The sequence below is a fragment of the Pelodiscus sinensis genome, chromosome 22 (assembly GCF_052426305.1).
Source record: "Pelodiscus sinensis isolate ZL-2025 chromosome 22, ASM5242630v1, whole genome shotgun sequence".
NCBI lineage: Eukaryota > Metazoa > Chordata > Testudines > Trionychidae > Pelodiscus > Pelodiscus sinensis.
This window is the reverse complement of record NC_143073.1, coordinates 26,270,507-26,289,162: the sequence shown is the minus strand read 5'-3', so window position 1 is coordinate 26,289,162 and position 18,656 is coordinate 26,270,507. Positions and strand designations below refer to the sequence as shown.

At 54.8% G+C, this 18,656-nt stretch overlaps 1 protein-coding gene across 3 annotated transcripts; it reads left to right on the top strand.

The window, feature by feature from the left end:
- Window positions 1-7,033: 7,033 nt before the first annotated feature.
- Window positions 7,034-16,932, top strand: LOC102458082 (phospholipase A2 inhibitor and Ly6/PLAUR domain-containing protein). Of its 3 annotated transcripts, none has more exons than XM_089772692.1 (6): window positions 7,034-7,201; window positions 12,831-12,966; window positions 14,192-14,305; window positions 15,132-15,290; window positions 15,931-16,065; window positions 16,660-16,932. In XM_089772692.1, the coding sequence occupies exons 1-6, from the start codon at window positions 7,160-7,162 to the stop codon at window positions 16,863-16,865; spliced, it is 792 nt and encodes a 263-aa protein (XP_089628818.1). In that variant the 5' UTR covers window positions 7,034-7,159; the 3' UTR covers window positions 16,866-16,932. The 3 variants fall into 3 exon arrangements, with proteins under 3 accessions (XP_089628818.1, XP_075763455.2, XP_075763456.2); XM_075907340.2 differs by lacking the exon at window positions 7,034-7,201 and adding an exon at window positions 8,409-8,648; XM_075907341.2 differs by lacking the exon at window positions 7,034-7,201 and adding an exon at window positions 9,841-10,598.
- The last annotated feature ends 1,724 nt before the right edge of the window (window positions 16,933-18,656 follow it).

Here is an 18,656-nt window from a genome sequence, read left to right as displayed (position 1 = left end):
CTCTGATCATTTTAGTTGCCCTCCCCTCTCCCACCCTCTCTCTTCCCCTCTCCCACCTCCTTTTCCCAGTCTCCCTGAGTTTTGGACACATGTGTCCTTTATTTTGTACATCAGGAAGGGGGGCTAGGGAGGGGTAAGTGGAAGGAGGTGAGGGAGGAATGGGGTACAAGCCCCTGATGGGGAGGACTGGGGTGGCTCTGTGGGCTCCTTGGGGTGGAAGCTCTCCTGCAGCCCCCCAATTGCCCCCCCTTCCCCGGATGGCAGCCTGAGGCAAGTGCAGCTGGGCTGATGGCTGAGTGCTGTGATGTGCCCAGTGTGGGCACTCAGGGCACTCCAAGCCAGGACTGCTTTGCAAGCGGGGAACCCCTGAGAACTGTCTGTCCGGGGTGGGGGTCGGGACCCTTTAAGCACAGCCCTCAGCTAGCCTGAGACAGCAGCTCCACGCTCTAAGTCCTAACCTGATGCCCTGCCGGCACTGCTTCCAGCCATCCTTAACCTCGGTTCAGGGTCCATTCAGTGTGGACATGCTAGTTCGAATTAGCAAAACGCTAATTCGAACTAGTTTTTAAGTCTAGATGCGCTAATTCGAATTAGCTTAGTTCAAATTAACTAATTCGAACTAAGTTAGTTCGAATTAGCGCTGTAGTGTAGACATACCCTTGGACCCTGTAAGTGCGGGTGGGGTGTCTCGTGGCGTTCACGCTCGCCCGCTCTGTGTGATCTGGTCTTAGCCAGTTCCTCTTCAACTGCCTCAGGCTGCAGATGAAGCGAATTGTCTCTCCTTCTTGTTCAACCTTTTGTGAGAAAAAAACAGTTATAATTTCTCAATTTACGACTATAAATAGTTCTTTATACCTGTTCACATTCATTAAAAAAAAGGAAGATTTTTCCTGTTAGCATATAGTCCATTAAGTTTTCATTCTCCTTCCCTCCCCATTAGAACTCTTGTATATAGCTTTAAAAAAAAAAAAAACCCCAAAAACCCAAAACAAAAAAACAAACCTGGAGAAAACAGAGGTAAAAAGTAAGAAGCAACAGTAATATACAAAATGTTGGGTTTAAAAAATTCTCCCTGTGCCGTGACGTCATGCCTATGTCCAATGGCGACGCAGCGTGTGTCTGCTGTCTTGGCGAGAGCCATGTTCCACAAAAATGCGTACATTGCTCAAAACTTACAGCCAGGGCTCTCTGTGACCGTGAAATGAGGCTCTGCATGTTCCTTTTCGATAGGGCGCTCCACCACCAGTGTCTCCCCACCAGACGACTTGAGACAGTTTCAGGATCTTTTTAAGAGAGTGGCAGTGTCTCAAGAAATCCAACTTACTGAAATCAAGGACAAACAACATCACCTCCTGAAGAATTTGCAGACCACCCTCACCACTATATTGGCTATACCTCTGAACCAGGCTATCTTGGAAGTTGCTAATGAGCTATGGCAGACTCCCGCCTCCGCTCTTTCCACTAACAAGTGGGATGATAAGAAATATTTTGTACCCCTGAAGGGGTCAGAATTTCTGTTTTCCCACCCTGACCCCAATTCTTTGGTTGTCGATGTAACTCAGCAACAAGCCAAGGCACCCCAGTATAAACCAAACGCATCAGACAAGAGTAAAAAAGGCTCAATTTATTTGGGAGGAAAGTGTACACCTCCTCAACTCTGCTCCTTAGGATTGCTAACTACATCACGCATTTATCAAATCATAATTTTGATAATTATGCAAAGCTGACCGCCCTGATGGAGGCCCTTCCAGAATCTAAGAGGCCTCTTCTTAAATCTGTGGTTCAGGAGGGTTATGCCACCACTCGAACCAGTCTCCAGACTGCCATGGATGTGGCAGACACTGCAGCCCGCACCAATGCCACCACTGTAGTTATGCGCAGGGCCTCATTCCTTCAAGCGGCGGGAGTTCCAAAGGAGCTGCAATCTAAAGTGGAGGATTTGCCTTTTAAAAAAGATTCACTCTTTAGTCAGAAGACTGACTCAGTCTTGCATTCTAGGAAGGACACTAGAACAACATTGTGGTCACATAGAATGTACACCCCATCACAGAGGAGGAAATGTTATACACCATTCCAAAGATGCTACGATTATTTTCCTTCCAGACAACACTGACAACTGCAACACTAGCAGTTCAATCAACTGTATCAAAATCAATGCCAAAGACCAATAAGACGCCAGAATCAAAATAACCATGCACAAACGCACCCTGGCAAAAGGCAGCATGTTTGATGTGTTGGTCAAGAGCAAGCACACAGCCCCTCAGAGCCTCGGTCACATCTTCACCATCGTTTAATGCCCTTCTACATCCAATGGACCAACATCACTTCCGACAGATGGGTTTTAGAAATCATCCGCTCAGGTTATGTCATTCCATTCCATTCTCTCCTGCCCACAACCCCACCATCCCCGTCCCTCTTCAGGGACCCCTCTAACAAAGATCTATTACGAGCCGAGATTTCTCATCTCCTCCACATAGGAACAATAGAGAAAGTTCCATCTCAGTTCCAAGGGAGAGGATTCTACTCCCGTTATTTCCTGGTACAGAAAAAAATCAGCAGATGGAGACCTATACTAGACCTTCGACAGCGAGTCAAATATATCCAAAACAACACTTCAAGATGGTGACCTTAACCTCCGTTCTACCAGCCCTGGAGCAGGGTGATTGATTTGCTGCTATCGACCTAAAAGATGCCTATTTTCATGTGACAGTTCATCCCACTCATAGAAAATTTCTACGCTTCCTGGTTGGTACAGACCACTTCCAGTATCGAGTGCTGCCCTTCGGACTCGCAACAACACCAAGAGTCTTCACAAAGACATTCGCAATCATTGCTGCTCTCCTTCGACGCACTGGCATCGTCACATATCCCTACCTGGACGATTGTCTAATAAAGGGATGTTCGTCCATAGAAACTTCAGAGATGGTGCGAACCGCTATCAAACTTTCCTTTTCCTAGGTCTCCTTCTCAACGAGGACAAATCCCCCTTGATCCCTACTCAGAACCTAGAATTTAAGACGCTTGCCTCGACTCAGTTATAGCAAGGGCATATCTACCCATCACCAGGTTTCGGGCAATGCAAGACCTATTAGATGAACTTCTCTACAAATGCTCAGTACAAGTTATTACAGTACTCAAACTAATGGGTCATATGGCCTCCACGACATACATCATTCCCCATGCCAGGCTGCTACACTTTTGGCCATTACAGCACTGGCTGATCACAATATACGATCCCATCAGGCTCAACGTATGCAAGTAGGTAACTGTCCCGTCCACGGTCAGGTCTTCCTCCACTGGTGAACGATAGACAACAATTTGCTTTCGGGCACTTCATTTCATCACCCGTCCCCTTGTTGTCATATGACCACAGATGCCTCTCTCATTGGCTGGGGAGCTCACATGGGCACCCTATCCGTCCAAGGCCGTTCGTCACCACAGGAGTCTCTGTTACAAATAAATCTCCTCGAGTTGAGGGCCGTTGCCAACTCCTGCAGACATTTTCACACATACCTCCACATCTCCACAGTGGGCGTCCTCACAGACAACATAGCGACCATGTATTATATAAACCACCAGGGAGGCGCACAATCCTAATCGCTGTGTACGGAAGCAACCCACTATGGAACTGGTGAATTGCCAACAGCACTATCCTTGTGGCATCCTACTTACGTGGCATCAGCAACCTGATGGCCGATTCCCTCAGCAAGAATTTCGCAATAGACCACAAATGGGATATCGATCGAGATGTCCTCCATTCCATTTTTTCGCTGTTGGGGTACTCCTCAAATAGACCTATTTGCCACCACCAGCAACAGAAAATGCCACCGTTTCTGTTCCAGAGTGGGCCTAGGTCGCCATTCCTTGGGGGACGTCTTTCTCCTCAATTAGAAGGGTCCCTTCATGTACGCTTTTCTGCCTATCCCTTTTATCTTCAGGGTCCTACAGAAGATCAAGCTTGACAAAGCCTCGGTAATCCTGATAGCATCAGAGTGGCCTCGTCAGCATTGGTATCCACTCTTCATGCGACTCGCACAATATCCACCATATCACTTTCTGTTAATCCAGAACCTCCTGACCCAGAAACAAGGCTCTCTCCTTTACCCACAATTGCGCACTCTTCACCTCTCAATCTGGTACCTAGTTGGCTGAATGCCTCCGAAGCCCTATGCTCTGACCGTGTTAAGGACGTTCTCATACACAGTAGGAAACAAAATACACGCATTACTTACCTTTCCAAATGGTGATGATTTACTTCCGGGTGCTCCGAACATAGCATGGACCCTCAACTGGTTCCGATTTCCATCATTCTGGATGATATGATGGATCTGCAACAGAGCGGACTAGCCTTATCATTTCTAAGAGTCCATCTTGCAGCACTGACTGCATTCCAACAGCCAATAGAGGGGTTTTCGCTATTCACCCACCGCCTCACCAGGAGGTTTCTCAACGGCCTTTTAAACCTAACCCCTCCTTTGCGAGTTCCCACCCCATTGTGGAACCTGGACTTGGTACTTTCAACTCTAACACCACCACCTTTTGCACCTCTATCCACCATACCTTTTCAGACACGCACCATAAAGCTGGTCTTCCTCATCTCCATCACTTCAGTGCGCAGAGCGAGTGAGATTTCGGCGCTAATGTCATCACCTCTCTACACCATCTTTAAGAAGGTAGGGTTATTCTAAGGCAGTGGTCTCCAACCCAAGATCACTTTTTAAATGACAGACCAAGTTAAGATCTACCACCCACCCCTTTCTTGAAGCCCTGCCCCTTCCTTGAAGCCCCGCCCTCTCTATTCTTCTCCTCTCCATCACTTGCTATCCCCAATCCTTATACTGCTGCTTTTTTTTTTAATTCTTCTGTAGGGAGAAGTTTTTCCAACATTTGGCCTGTCTAGACTGGACCAAATGTCAGAAAAAACCCTTCTTTTGGACGCCCCCTTCTTCTTCATGGAAAGAAGAATATAGGGGTGACTGAAAGATCATGTTTCCTCTTCCACTAAAAAAAAGCAGAAGAACAAACCCATCCCTGGATGCGGAAGAGTTTTTCTGGGATATCTCCAGAATCCTGAAAAACTCCTGCAGTCTAGCCGGACCCCTGCTGGGTTGAGACAGGATGTGTGGGCTCTGGGGTAGGAATGAGGGATTTGGGTGAGGGAAGGGATGAGAGGTGCAAGCTCTGGGAGGAAATCTGGATGCAGAAGGAGGTGGAGAAGGGGACACTGGCTCAGGAAGGGGGCTCCAGGCCGGGCAGTGTTGGGGTCAGATGTAGGGTTAGGGTACTGAGCAAGCCACGGGCTTGTGGATGTGAGGATGCAAGAATTTGGGTTGGGGTATGTGAGGGGCTGAGGGCAGGGAGTTCCAGTGCATGATAGGCTCAAATCTAGAGTCTGGGGAAGGGGGAATGCAGGAGTGGTTATGGCCAGATGGGGGGGGGGGGGGGGTTGGGTTGGCCTCAATTGGGGTGTTGTTGGCCTGGCTTCATTTTTAAATAAAATACTATGTCAAACACAAAAAGTTTCTGCATTGTCTTTATTGATGAGAATGGCAGGGAACCTGCCTCGAGTCAGGGGTCACTGACCCATAGAAAAGTCCTTTGGGAGCAGGGGACACAGTATTGGGGAGGGGTGCTAGTGGGTTCTGGGACAGGGAACAGGGTGCCAGTGGGGGCAGGGGAGAGGGGGTAGGGTGCCAGAACGACAGGTTTCTGCAGCAGGGACCAGGGTGCCAGGGGGGCAGGTTTCCACAGGGAGGGGCGGGGGAGAGAGAATGGGGGGCAGGAGGATGGGGGACAGGTTTGGGGCAGGGGGAGAGGGAACATGGTTCGGGGTCAGGGAGTCCCCTACACCAGCCATGGAGGGAAGCCTCCGTCCCAGGCTTCCTCCAGGGCCGACCCTCCTCTCCCCCGCAAAGGAAGGAAGCCCCGTTGGGTGCCTCTTCCGGCCCCCCTCACCGAGCAGGGAAGCCCACTCAGGCGACCCTTTGGGAGCAACCCCCCCCCACGTGCGCCTGCCCCGGGGCTGACCCCCCCGGTGCAGGGAAACCCCGTGTGCGCCTGCCCCGGGGCTGACTCACCCCTCCTGTGTGGTTCAGGGAGCCGATGCTCCCTCCTGCAGTACACCCGGCAGAGCAGCTAGTGCACTTCTGAAATCGCCAGAAATGGCGCTAAGCTGTGGGACTTCTGTCCATCCCCAGGAAGCCGACACTACCTCCATTTTCACTTGAGGTAGGTAGTGGGGCTTCTCGGGGGCGGACAGGACACCTTGCGATCAACCTGTTGGTGACCATGGTTCTAAGGCATCACCCCCAGCCTTTACTCCTAAGGCTTGTTCAGAATTTCATCTCAATGAGCCGATAGTGCTACCTGCCTTTTACCCAAAGCCTCACACTTCACCATGTGAGGAAACCCTCTGTACACTAGACGTACGTAGGGCCCTCGCCTTTTACTTGGAGCATACTAAACCATTTAGAAAGACCGATAGATTATTAGTCTCCCTTGCGGAGCGCTGTAGGAGACAGCCCTTGTCATCCCAGAGAATCTCTAACCTAATTGTTTCTTGTATAACCCAGAGCTATGCACTACAAAATGTGCCCCTCCCACAATGCCCTAGGGCCCACTCTACAAGGGCAGTGGCTACCTCCACGGCTTTCCTTAAAGGTGTGCCCCTTTCTGATATATGCAGGGCTGCCACCTGGTCATCTTATCAAATGTTTGCCAAACACTACACTATCCAGCCAAGATCCGTAGCATCTTCCAAGATCCGTGCTCTCCTCCTTACATACATTGAGACATCCAAATCCTGCCTCCTGCACTCGGGTGGGTACTGCTGCTCAGTCACCTAATGTGGAGCACCCACAGGGACATCACTCGAAGAAGAAAGCGAAGTTACTCACCTTGGTGCAGTAACTGTCATTCTTCAAGATGTGTGTCCCCATGGGTGCTCCACTACCCACCTGCCTCCCCACTTCGGAGTCTGTTTCATTCTTTGCAGATCCCGAGGCAGTTGAAGAGGAACTGGCTGAGACCAGATCGTGCAGTGCGGGAGAGCATGAACGCCACGAGACCCCCCTGCACATGTGCAGTCTGACTGACTACGGCTTTGAACATCTCCATCCTGCGGCACTGGGGCAAGCCGAGCACCTAATGTGGAGCACCCATGGGGACACGCATCTCGAAGAATGACAGTTACTGTACCAAGGTGAGTAACTTCACTTTCACAGTCATGCTGGAAGGACAGAAGAGTGGGGTTCCACAGGGGTCTGTTTTGGGATCAGTTCTGTTCAGCAATGATTTAGCTATTGGCATACAGAGTATGATTATAAAGTTTGCAGATGATCCCAAGCTGGGAGGGGTTGCATCTGCTTTGGAGGTTGGGTCAGAATTCAAACTGATCTAGACACACTGGAGAAACAATCTGAGGCAAATAGGATGAGGTTTAATAAGGACAAATGCAAAGCACTCCACTTAGGAAGGAACAATCACAGAACGGGAAGCGACAGTCTAGGAAGGATTACGGCAGAAAGGGATCTAGGGGTTATAGTGGACCACAAGCTGAATATGAGTCAGCAGTGTGATGCTGTTGCAAAGAAAGCCAACATGATTCTGGGCTGCATTAACAGGTGTGTTGTGAGCAAGACACGAGAAGTCATTCTTCCGCTCTACTCTGCGCTGGTTAGGCCTCAGTTGGGGAATTGTGTCCAGTTCTGGGCACCGCATTTCAGGAAAGTTGTGGAGAAATTGGAAAGGATACAGAGAAGAGCAACATGAATGATTAAAGGTCTAGAGAACATGACCTATGAGGGAAGACTGAAAGAATTGGGCTTGTTTAGTTTGGAGAAGAGCAGACTGAGAGGGGACATGAGAGCGGTTTTCAGGTATCTAAAAGGGTGTCACAAGGGGGAGGGAGAAAATTGTTCTCTTTGGCCTCTGAGGACTGGACAAGAAGCAATGGGCTTAACCTGCAGCAAGGGAGGTTTTGGTTGGACATTAGGAAAAACTTCTTGCCTGGCCGGGTGGTGAAACACTGGAATAAGTTGCCCAGGGAGGTTGTGGAATCTCCATCTCTGGAGATATTTAAGAGCAGGCTGGACAGACACCTGCCAGGGGTGATCAGATGGTGCTTGGCCCTGCCATGAGGACAGGGGACTGGATCTGATGACCTCTAGAGGTCCCTTCCAGATCTATCTAGCAGTCCCTGGCACAGCAGGTCCCTGATCTCCAGGCACTGCCCTAGGCTAGCACGTTTCGTTCTTTCTTCCATGCCAAGGAGGTTCAGTTCTCTCCAGGCTGGTGTAGCTCTGAAGTGAGCGAGCCCCATCCGGGGGAATGTCCAATGGCAGCAGCACTTAGGATCTGTGATTAACGCGTCTCGGAGCTGATCCCGGTTGCTTTCCCAGAGCCAAGGGTGGAAATCAGCGACGGTAGGAAGCTCCGAGACCCGCGAGAGAAACGAGCAGTAAAATCCCATGGGCCAGCGAAGGGTTAACCTGAGCTCAGTTCTTGAGATCATTTGCAGCTGGCTGCCACCTGGGCTCTTATCAGGAGCCACCAGGGCTGCTGGCTGCTTCCTCCGTCTATATAAACGAGGTGCCCAGCCTCCGTGCCAAGAGAACCTGCTTCCCATCCCCGCGGGAGCCAGGCTGAAGGTAAGAGCTGGCCCTGCCCCTCCCCGATGGGCGCTGAGCCCCAATCCCCCTGCTGAGGCCGTGTCCTGAGCGGGGGCCCAGCCGTGTTCAACGCCCCCAAGAGACATGTCCCCGGTGCTGGCATTTTCACCCAGCGCGTCTGGGTCCTGCAGCATCCCAGCGGGAGCCTGCGCCTGGCTCCCTGCCCGTCCCAGAGCCCTGCCCCCTTGGCGAGGGAATTCCCTCCGCACCTGGAAATGCAGGCTCCCTTCCCACCCGTATCTCCCCCTGCCAGTCGGAGGGGGCCGCCCGCGGGCGCAGCCCCCCAAAGGGACCACACGGGGCGTCAGGTCGCTCGTGCCCGGGGGGCAGAAAACGAGTCGACCGACACTGGGGGAGGAATCCCCAAGCCGAGCAACAGAGACGTGTGGACTGAAAGGAAACGCTCCTCGGGCTGCCTGGGGGTTTAACTGCAACTTGTGAGCAGCCCTGCTGCTGCCCAAAGGCTAAATTCCATCGCTGATCTCACCGGGGGCCTATGTACTGCCTGGGAGGATGCTCAGCGTCCCTGGATCCGGGGTGGGGCCCGGCCGTGCCCAGCACAAGAGGATCCGGGGTGGGGCCCGGCTGTGCCCAGCACAAGAGGATCCGGGGTGGGGCCCGGCCGTGCCCAGCACAAGAGGATCCGGGGTGGGACCCGGCCGTGCCCAGCACAAGAAGATCCGGGGTGGGGCCCGGCTGTGCCCAGCACAAGAGGATCCGGGGTGGGGCCCGGCCGTGCCCAGCACAAGAGGATCCGGGGTGGGGCCCGGCTGTGCCCAGCACAAGGGTATCAGGGTGGGGCCCAGCCGTGCCCAGCACAAGAGGATCCGGGGTGGGGCCCGGCTGTGCCCGGCATAAGGGGATCTTGGGGGGGGACTCGGCTGTGCCCGGCACAAGGGGATCTTGGGGGGGGGGCTCGGCCGTGCCTGGAACAAGGGGATCTTGGGGGGGGGGGCTCGGCCATGCCTGGCACAAGGGGATCTTGGGGGGGGGGCTCGGCCGTACCTGGCACAAGGGGATCCTGGCGGGGGGCCCGGCCGTGCCCGGCACATCCAGGAGCATTTGTAGATCTCGGGAGTGGCCTGAGGGGTGCCTGCCCCGGGGGGGGGGGGGGGAGAACCTCTCCCTCCCTGGCTGTGGGGGGCCCAGGCATGCAGGACAGAATGTGGCGCCTGCCAGGACAGGGAAGCCCCTGGGAGCTCGGCAGGCTCCAGACATTGTTCCCGTGGGAACTGTAGGAAAATGCCACCCTCTGGCTGGTTCCCGAACAGCCCTCTTCTGGAACGGGGGGAGGGGAGTGTTTTCAAACACTGAAACCCAGAGCGACAGGGACTGAGCCCAAACAGACCTCGCACGGCCCCTCGCCCGCCACGCCCTCCGCCAAGGACGATCAGCGTCACTCGCGCTGCTCTGTAGATGGGGAAACCGAGGCAGGATGGACAGGGGCCTGCAAGCCGCGCAGCGAGGAACAGCTCATTGGCACGGTGACGCACAGCGCTGGGGTCGGTTCACTAGGCCCTGCTGCTCTGTCTGCCGGTTTCAGTTTCTCTTGGTGTGAGTCAAAGTGACCCCTGGGAGGGGTTTTGGGGGTTGCACGTGGGCTGGGGAAGTCTGGGCAGGGGAAAGAACTCAGCCCCCCCACCTGGCTCCTGGTCTCAAACCGGAGTCAGTCCCGGAGTGAGGACAGGTTGGTTCCCTGCACCCTGGATTCTGGATTCTTCCTTTTTTCAAATTTTCACATGGGGAAAAATCGTCCTCACCCGACGGGGGAAAACACTGCGCCTGCAGATTGTCCATGCCCAGGGAATCCAGCGGGCACAATTCCCGCGTCGAGCCAGGTCTGCTGCCAAGGCTGCGAGGTTTCGCCCGGGGCTGGACGGAAGCAGCCGTCTCTTGTGTTCCTTTATCTGGCAGATACGAGAGGGCGCGGTAAGAGTCCCCCGGGAAGGCAGCGTTCCCTGGGAACCGGGCGCTCGTGAGCTGCTCAGCAGAGCCCAGGGCTGCCCAGCTGAATAGCAGAGCGCCCACAGCTCGGTTTTGTGGGTCTTCGGGGGCCCATTCACATACAGATTATTCTGCACATGGTCGGGAGGGATTAGAGGGAACCGCTGCTCTGCAGTGGAAAGTGACAGTTTCAGTTTTCCCTGTCTCCCAGCACTAACTGGAGTCAGATTTAAAGTCTCAGGAACCTAGTGGAACTCTCAAAGAGCACCTAACCCCCTTGGTTTCGGTGGGAATTAGGAGCCTCACTCAGTTCAGCGTTTTAACTTTTCCACTTCTAGGTACTTTGGAAAAGTTTATCCTAGGTCTGGCTCATCCTAAATTCCCAGATAGTTTCCTCCTGGAAACTTAGAGGGTCCTGGATGAATGAAAGGATTGTTTCCAGACATGCTTTCTACGACCATCGCAATGCAAAGGGCCCATTTTGCTTCAGCTTTGAAATAGCAGGAATGTGGCTATCAGTAGGGTTCAGAGTTAACCTGCTGTCAGAGGTTGCTTTTAGCTCCCAGCACCTCCTGTAGCTGAGTCTGTCTCAATTTCCCCTTGGTTCGGCCAGTGACTGTTTGGCACTGAGTCCTTGCTAGGACTTCACCTGGAGGGGTTGCGTGCATGAACGCACCCCCCCCCCCCCCCCTGCCAGCAGCTTTGGGCTTTATTAATGACCTGGAGGAAGGGATGGGTTGTACCCTCAGCAAGCATGTGGATGACACTAAGCTGGGGGAGAGGTGGATATGCTGGAGGGCAGGGAAGGGTCCAGAGTGACCTGAACAGATTAGAGGATTGGGCCACAAGAAATCTGATGAGGTTCAACAAGGACAAGTGCAGAGTCCTGCCCTTGGGACAGAAGAATCCCGAGTATTGTTACAGGCTGGGGGCCGACTGGCTAAGCAGCAGTTCTGCAGGAAAGGCCCTGGGGGTTACAGGGGATGAGAAGCTGGAGATGAGTCACCAGGGCGCCCTTGTACCAAGAAGGCTAATGGCAGATTAGGGGTATTAGGAGGAGCGTTGGCAGCAGATCTAGGGAAGGGATCATTCCCCTTTATTGGGCTTTGGTGAGGCCACAGCTGGGCTACGTCTAGACGGGCATGATTTTCTGGAAATGCTTTTAATAGAAAAGTTTTCTGTTAAAAGCATTTTCGGAAAAGAGCGTCTAGATTGGCACTTTTTGTGGAAAAGCGTCCCTGGCCAATCTAGACGCACTTTTGCGCAAAAAGGCCCCGATCGCCATTTTCACCATCGGGGCTTTTTTGCGGAAAGCAAATCTGAGCTGTCTACACTGGCCCTTTGCGCAAAACTTTTGCGCAAAAGGGACTTTTGCCCGAACGGGAGCAGCACAGTATTTCCGCAAGAAGCGTGGATTTCTTACCGTAGGAAGTCAGTGCTTTTGTGGAATTCAAGCGGCCAGTGTAGACAGCTGGCAAATTTTTCCAGAAAAGCGGCTGATTTTCTGGAAAAACTGGCCAGTCTAGACACAGCCCCTGGAGTACTGTGTCCAGTTCTGGGCCCCCCACTACAGGAAGGATGTGGACGCTTAGGAGAGGGTCCAGCGGAGGGCAACCAAAATGATTCGTGGGTTGGAGCACATGACCTATGAGGAGAGGCTGAGGGATTTGGGTCTGTTCAGTCTGCAGGAGAGAAGAGTGAGGGGGGATTTGAGAGCAGCCTGCAACTCCCTGAAGGGGGGTTCCAAGGAGACTGGAGAGAGGCTGTTCTCAGTGGGGGCAGGAGGCAGAACAAGGAGCAATGGGCTCAAGTTGCAGGGGGGGAGGTCTAGGTTGGAGATTAGGAAAAACTCTTTCCCTAGGCGGGTGGGGAAGCGCTGGGCTGGGTTCCCCAGGGAGGGGGTGGAGTCTCCATCCCTAGGGGTGTGCACATCCCAGCTGGACCAAGCCCGGCTGGGCTGATTGAGTTGGGCTGGTCCTGCTTTGGGCAGGGGGCTGGACTCGATGGCTCCGGAGGTCCCCGCCAGCTCCCATTCTATGCGTCTATGATTTGGGCTTCTGCTGCTTTGGATTCGGAGCCATAAGGAGAGGTTGGGAGCCCCTGCTCCGTGCTGCGGCCTCAGCTTCCTGCTGGGCTGGCAACTGCCCCGGCCATCCGCGCTGGAGGGGCTGCTTCCCCTGGGGATCCTGGAGTCTCCTCTTCCCGTTATTCCCCCAGCTCGCGCCAGTGGTGGCTGCAGAGTCCGGGGATCCGTGGCCAGCAGGAGCTCCGGCCCTCGCTTTCCCGCTCGCCATGCAGGGCTCCCTCGCGCTTGGCCTCCTGGCCGTGTTCCTCGCTGCAGTGAAAGGCCAAGGTGAGTCTCCCTGCCAGGCGCTTCACAACAGTCCTATTCGCCCTGGCTCCAGAGGTCACCCCCATCTGCCCCACTGGACCCATGGACTCTACTGGAGTCACTCCGGATTTATCCCGTGTCACCTCACTGGCTTAACTGGAGTCACTCCGGATTTATCCCATGTCACCCCACTGGCTTAGCTGGAGTCATTCCTGATTTATCCCAGTGTCACCCTATTGACTTAACTAGAGTCACCCCTGATTTATCCCAGTGTCACCCCACTGGCTTAACTGGAGTCACTCCTGATTGATCCCAGTGTCACCCTATTGACTTAACTAGAGTCACCCCTGATTTATCCCAGTGTCACCCCACTGGCTTAACTGGAGTCACTCCTGATTGATCCCAGTGTCACCCTATTGACTTAACTGGAAACACTCCTGATCTGCTCCAAATGTGGGCTCAGATGGTATGTCTAGACGACAGGCTTTTGTCGACAGAAGTTTTGTTGACAGATACTGTCGACAAAGCGTCTGTCGACAAAGAGCGTCTAGACGACAGCCAGTTCTGTGGAGAAAGCAAGCTGCTTTGTCGACATAACAGTGTGGACGCAAAGGACAGTGTAGATGCAATAACGCCTTCTATCGACAGAACTCTGCTGACGAAAGGCGTTATTCCTCGCAGAATGAGGTTTACTGCCGTTGACAAAACTGCTGAGTTCTGTCGATGTTATGTCAACAGAACTCAGCGGCAGTGTAGACGCAGGTCTAGTTATCTCGACAGAAGTCTAGACACAGCCAGACTGTCTGGCCACACTTCAGCCAATACTCTGTAACCCTCTGATAAGGCCATGTCAGGTGGACACTCTGGAAAATTAACCCCAGAATGTGGTTTTGAAATGGGTGAAACCCATCTCACTTGGAATGCATGTGGCTTTCCTTCAGTTTCTTCATTCACCTCCAAAGTGAATTAAACGGAATTGAATCAAGGCCACTTTAATCCCAACAGAAAGTGCCCACAGAGGAGTTTAACCAACCCAGTTTAAATTCACCTTTTGGTGAATGCAGATTAAAAATGGACTTCAGTCACTTTCCTTCAGCACCACTGTGCAGTTCAGTGAGTGTTTGCACTGGGGTTTAAGATGGTTTTTTAAGTAATGTGGATTGGTGAATTAAGCCTTAGGGACACACAAGAAGGGAGGGACCTTTGCACCAGAATGACCCTGGCCCGGGGGCGTTTCTCCCTGCAGATGTCTGTTCAAGTTGCACTGGGTCCCCCGAGCAGTGTTTAAGCAACATGCAGAATTGCTCTGTTAACTTCACCGAGGGGGCCTGCGTCTTCACGCTGGAAAACACCTTCTCAGGTGAGTGAGCGGGGCCTGGCGCTCCCCGGCCCACCCCAACCGGCCTCGTTTTCAGGCCCCCCCTGCTGCCCCTCACTCCCAGGGGCTTAGCCGAGTTCAGGGCCATGCCGGGCGCTTCCACTAGCGGGAGACATAAATGAGGTCGGCCCGGTCTGGTTTTAAGTGTGGAAGGGGCTGTGGTGTGGGGGGAGGAGGCTGCGTTGTGTGGGGCGTGTGGTGTGGTGGAGAGGGCTGTGTTGCGTGTGGTGTGCGGGGAGGAGGCTGCGTTGTGTGGGGTGTGTGGTGTGGAGGAGAAGGCTGTGTTGTGTGTGGTCTGGGGGGAAGGGGCTGCGTTGTGTGGGGCGTGTGGTGTGGGGGGAAGGGACTGCATTGTGTGGTGTGGGGAGAGGGGGTTGCCTTGTGTGGGGTGTGTGTGGTGTGGGGGTCAGGGGCTGCATTGTGTAGGGTGTGGGGGGAGCGAGCTGTGTTGTGTGTGGTCTGGGGGGAAGGGGCTGTGTTGCGTGGGGGAGGGGGTTGTGTTGTGTGGGGTGTGTGTGGTGTGGGGGGAGGGGGCTGTGTTGTGTGGGGCATGTGTGAGGGGAGGGGGCTGTGTTGTGTGGGGCGTGTGAGGTGTGGGGGGACGGGGCTGTGTTGTGCGGGGCGTGTGTGGTGTGGGGGGAGCTGAGTGTGTGTTGGTGGGCTGGAGGAGTTGCGGGGGGCTGATGGGGAGGGTTGCACACTGAAAGGGGTGTGTGTGTTGGGGCTGTGTGTGCGGGCTGTGCGGGGTGTGGTGCTGACGGGGTTGCGGGGCGCACGCAGACCGCTGTTGTTGTCGTTCTGGCCCCAGGCGAGCAGGACAGGGGGTTGGTCTATGCCGCGTGCGTGCAGAACAAAACCGCCTGCCGTGCCAACCTCACCAGCCTGACCGTCGAGCCGGACAAACAAGTGAGGAGCAACACCATGTGCTGCTGGACCAGCAAGTGCAACCAGCAACTCACCCTGGCTGGTAGGCACCCGGCGCAGCCCCGCCCGGCCCAGTGACTGGGAACGGCTCAGCCAGGAGCTTCCGGGCACTGATCCCCGGCCGCTTGGCTGTTTGGATGCGATGGAAGGAGGGAGGGACCTGGGCCCTCGTGACAGGCCTGGAGAAGCTGTAACCAGACGGGGCACTTGAACGGGCTTGGCTAAACTCCTCGGTGGGCCCACTCCGTCGGGACTAAGTGGCCTCGTTTCAGTCGGGTTGATGCATGTTGGAGGTAAATGAAGAATTCCTGCAGCAGCCTCTGCACAGAGCCGGGTGGCACTGGCCACGGCCGGAGAGCAGGATGCTGCGGGAATCCAGAGGCGAGGTCACGAGACCAGTGTGCCCTGTCAGCTGAGCGCTTGGGTGGCCCCACAGGAGACAGTCAAATGCCTCCCTGCTGATTAGCAGACTGAGCAGAGCCCAAGGCCTGTTCCTATTAGTGGTGCACACGCCTTGGTGCACAGAACAAAATTTATTCCACACATATGGTGGGGGGAAGAGGGCACATTAGAGACACTGGAGAAGTGTAGCCGTGCGAATGGATAGGTCAGTCGAGTCTCTCTCAGGAGCCTCTTTATGTCCTGAACTTGCGACCCATGGTGCTTTCTCCAACTGTCCCCAGTGCCGCAGAGAAGCGCGCAGAACACCCGGCAGTGCCCAGCCTGTGTGGGAGAGACAGCGGAGCAGTGCAGGAGCGACGCCAGGGTCTCCTGCTCGGGCCCTGAAGACCGTTGCTTTGACTTTGCGGGGACGCTCGGTAATTCCTCCAATCGCAGCGTGGCCGGAGCTCGGGGCCTGGGCTGCTGCTGCAGCACGGCCAAGACCCACAATTCCTGACCCCTGGAGCTGGCGCCGTTCACCACCCGACACCGCTCTTTTCACGGATCCGTGCCTCTGCTTTTCAGCCCCGCAGGGTCCTGAGAGTCGGCACCTGGAGCCCTGGGGGTTTCTGGGTTGTCCCGGCTCTGGGGCGGGAGTGAGGGCCGGCGGGTCAAAGCAGTTGAGGCCAGTGGAAGCATTTTGGGAATCTGTCGAATTTGTCAAGTCTCTTCTGCCCTGAAGCCCCCCAAGGATCGGACTCCAAAGCCCATTTCTGTCGGGTTTTATAGCTTACAAAAGCCCCCGTAAACCCCCGAAAGATTTCCCGTCAGCCCGGACGCCACGCGGCTGTCACTGCTTGCTGCTCCCCAGAGCCCTTCATCTGGGGAAATCGGGGCTTTCAGTGACGCGCCAGGCTGGGAACGGACTCCCCGAAGGGGCTCTCGGCAAAGCTCTGCCGCCCAGGTGGGCGTGGGGGGGAGGAGAAGGCCGGAGCTGCCTCCAGTCTGACCCCGTTCATTCCCGTCCGCAGTGAACTCCAACACCACGCAGGTCTGGAGAGGCTGCGCGACCGAGAGCATCTGTCAGCTGCAAATCAACGAGACCTTCTTCTACTCCAACCAGACCTACACGCTGACCAGCACCCGCTGCACCAACAGGGCCCCTCCCACCGTCACTCAGGCCCTGGCGTCCTCCCCGCTGCTGGCCGGGCTGCTCCTGCTGAGACAGCTGCTCTGATCTGCCCTCAGTCTGCAAGGCCCTGGAGAAACCGCCCCATGGGAAGCTCTCAGGAGTGGGGGGCGCCATTGGTTGAGATCTCGCATAATTATGCGTTGAGATCTCGCATAATTCTCCTGCACGAGTCACGCAGGGCAGCTGACCCAGACGCCTGGAGATCAGCGAACCCAGTGGGCCGAATAAAAACGGGGTTGAAACCATGGAAGTGTCTGCTTGTTTCTTGTAACGGGGAGGCGGCCGAGGGACTTTCCCAGCGCTGCTTGTGGGGGAGGTGGGGGGCTTTGCATGCCCCTGTCAGAACGGGCCATCCCGGGCCAGCCCAGCGTCCTGTCTGCGACTGTGGTGGGTGTCGGACGCCACCACGGGAACAAGGAGAACAGGACGGCTAGCGAGGGATCCGCTCTCTGGTCCGGCCCCAGCGGCTGCGCCTCGGTCTCCGTCCCTGCCGGAGGGACACGCACATTGTGACAAATGGGAAAAGCAAACGCCTCCGTGTTTTGGGCGCCGACTCTTACACGCAGTCGGCAGCCCACATTGGAGGTTTGGCGGCTGGGCTCGTTCAGTTCAGAAATGCTGCCCCGGCACCTCACTCGGCCAGTCTCATTCGGCCAGGCTCGCTGGCTAGACTACAACTCCCATGATGCAACAGGGCTCCTCCTCTTGGAGAGAGGTGCTGCTTCATGGGAATTCAGTGTCCCCTCCTCCCACTGCTGACTCCATGTTGCAGCCAACAATTTTAGTTACTAGTCACGTCTTGTGTCATGTGATTACGTTATGTCGTGCATGTGCGAATCAGAGTTAATTTGCAGGGGTATGAAAGTATTCGACAGGTCCCTCCCACAGCCCACGCGGCGGGACCTGCTGAGCGAGGCATTAGCCATAACGAGAGGCTCTGAAATGTACGAACTGTAGGTTGCTTCCTGCAGGGCCTTAGCTGAGCTCTTAGGCTACGTCTAGACTACAAGCCTCTTTCGAAAAAGAGTGTCTAGATCACAAGCAGATTTTTCGAAAAAGCGAGCCGCTTTTCCAAAGAGTGTCTGGAGGCTCTCCAGAGACGAAAACCCTGGTGAAAACCGTTCCCACCATTCGAAAGGCTCCGTGAACAAGTGTGAAAAAGCAGCTCGGTCCCAATTCGGGGGAGATGATGACCCTGCAGAATTGTCAACCCAGGCGCCTGGGACGGGTCGTAAGAGCCCTCCCCAGGCCATTTCCTCGTCTGTTTTCTAAATCGCGTCCCTGGCAAACAGCCTAACAAACGGGCCCCGCACGCACTAACCCCCGCCACACCCCACCGCCTTCGAACCCATTAGATGCCCTCAGCCCAAGTTGGGAAACCAACTGGCTTTTGGCCAGACTCAGGCAACGTGGGTGGTTTGGCTTCGGGAGTTGGCATCCAACCCTCAAGCGCCCGCAGGCCTTTAGAAAGTCGATACACACCAAAGTTGTGGCTGCAATAAAGGGCAGCCAGGACCAGGAGACGTGGAGGGGTTGTGGATTTTTTGGGTAGTAAAACAGCAGATAAGAGCGATAGTAAAAGAATAAGAAATAAAAAAGACCGGCTCCTTCTGGAGCTCCAGCAAAAGGGAGAAACAAACAACGAAACCAACCACCCAAACAACAAGCAAAGCTCTGAACCGACAGGCGGCTCTGAGTCATCTGCCCGCCACGTCAATAATTGTCCGTGAAAACTCGGGGAGACGCAAGAAGCAGCTGCACCGTGTGCAAAGCCGACGTGTTTAACGCATTTCACAAGCGGCACTAGGGAACGGCCGGGCACTGTCCCAGGACTGG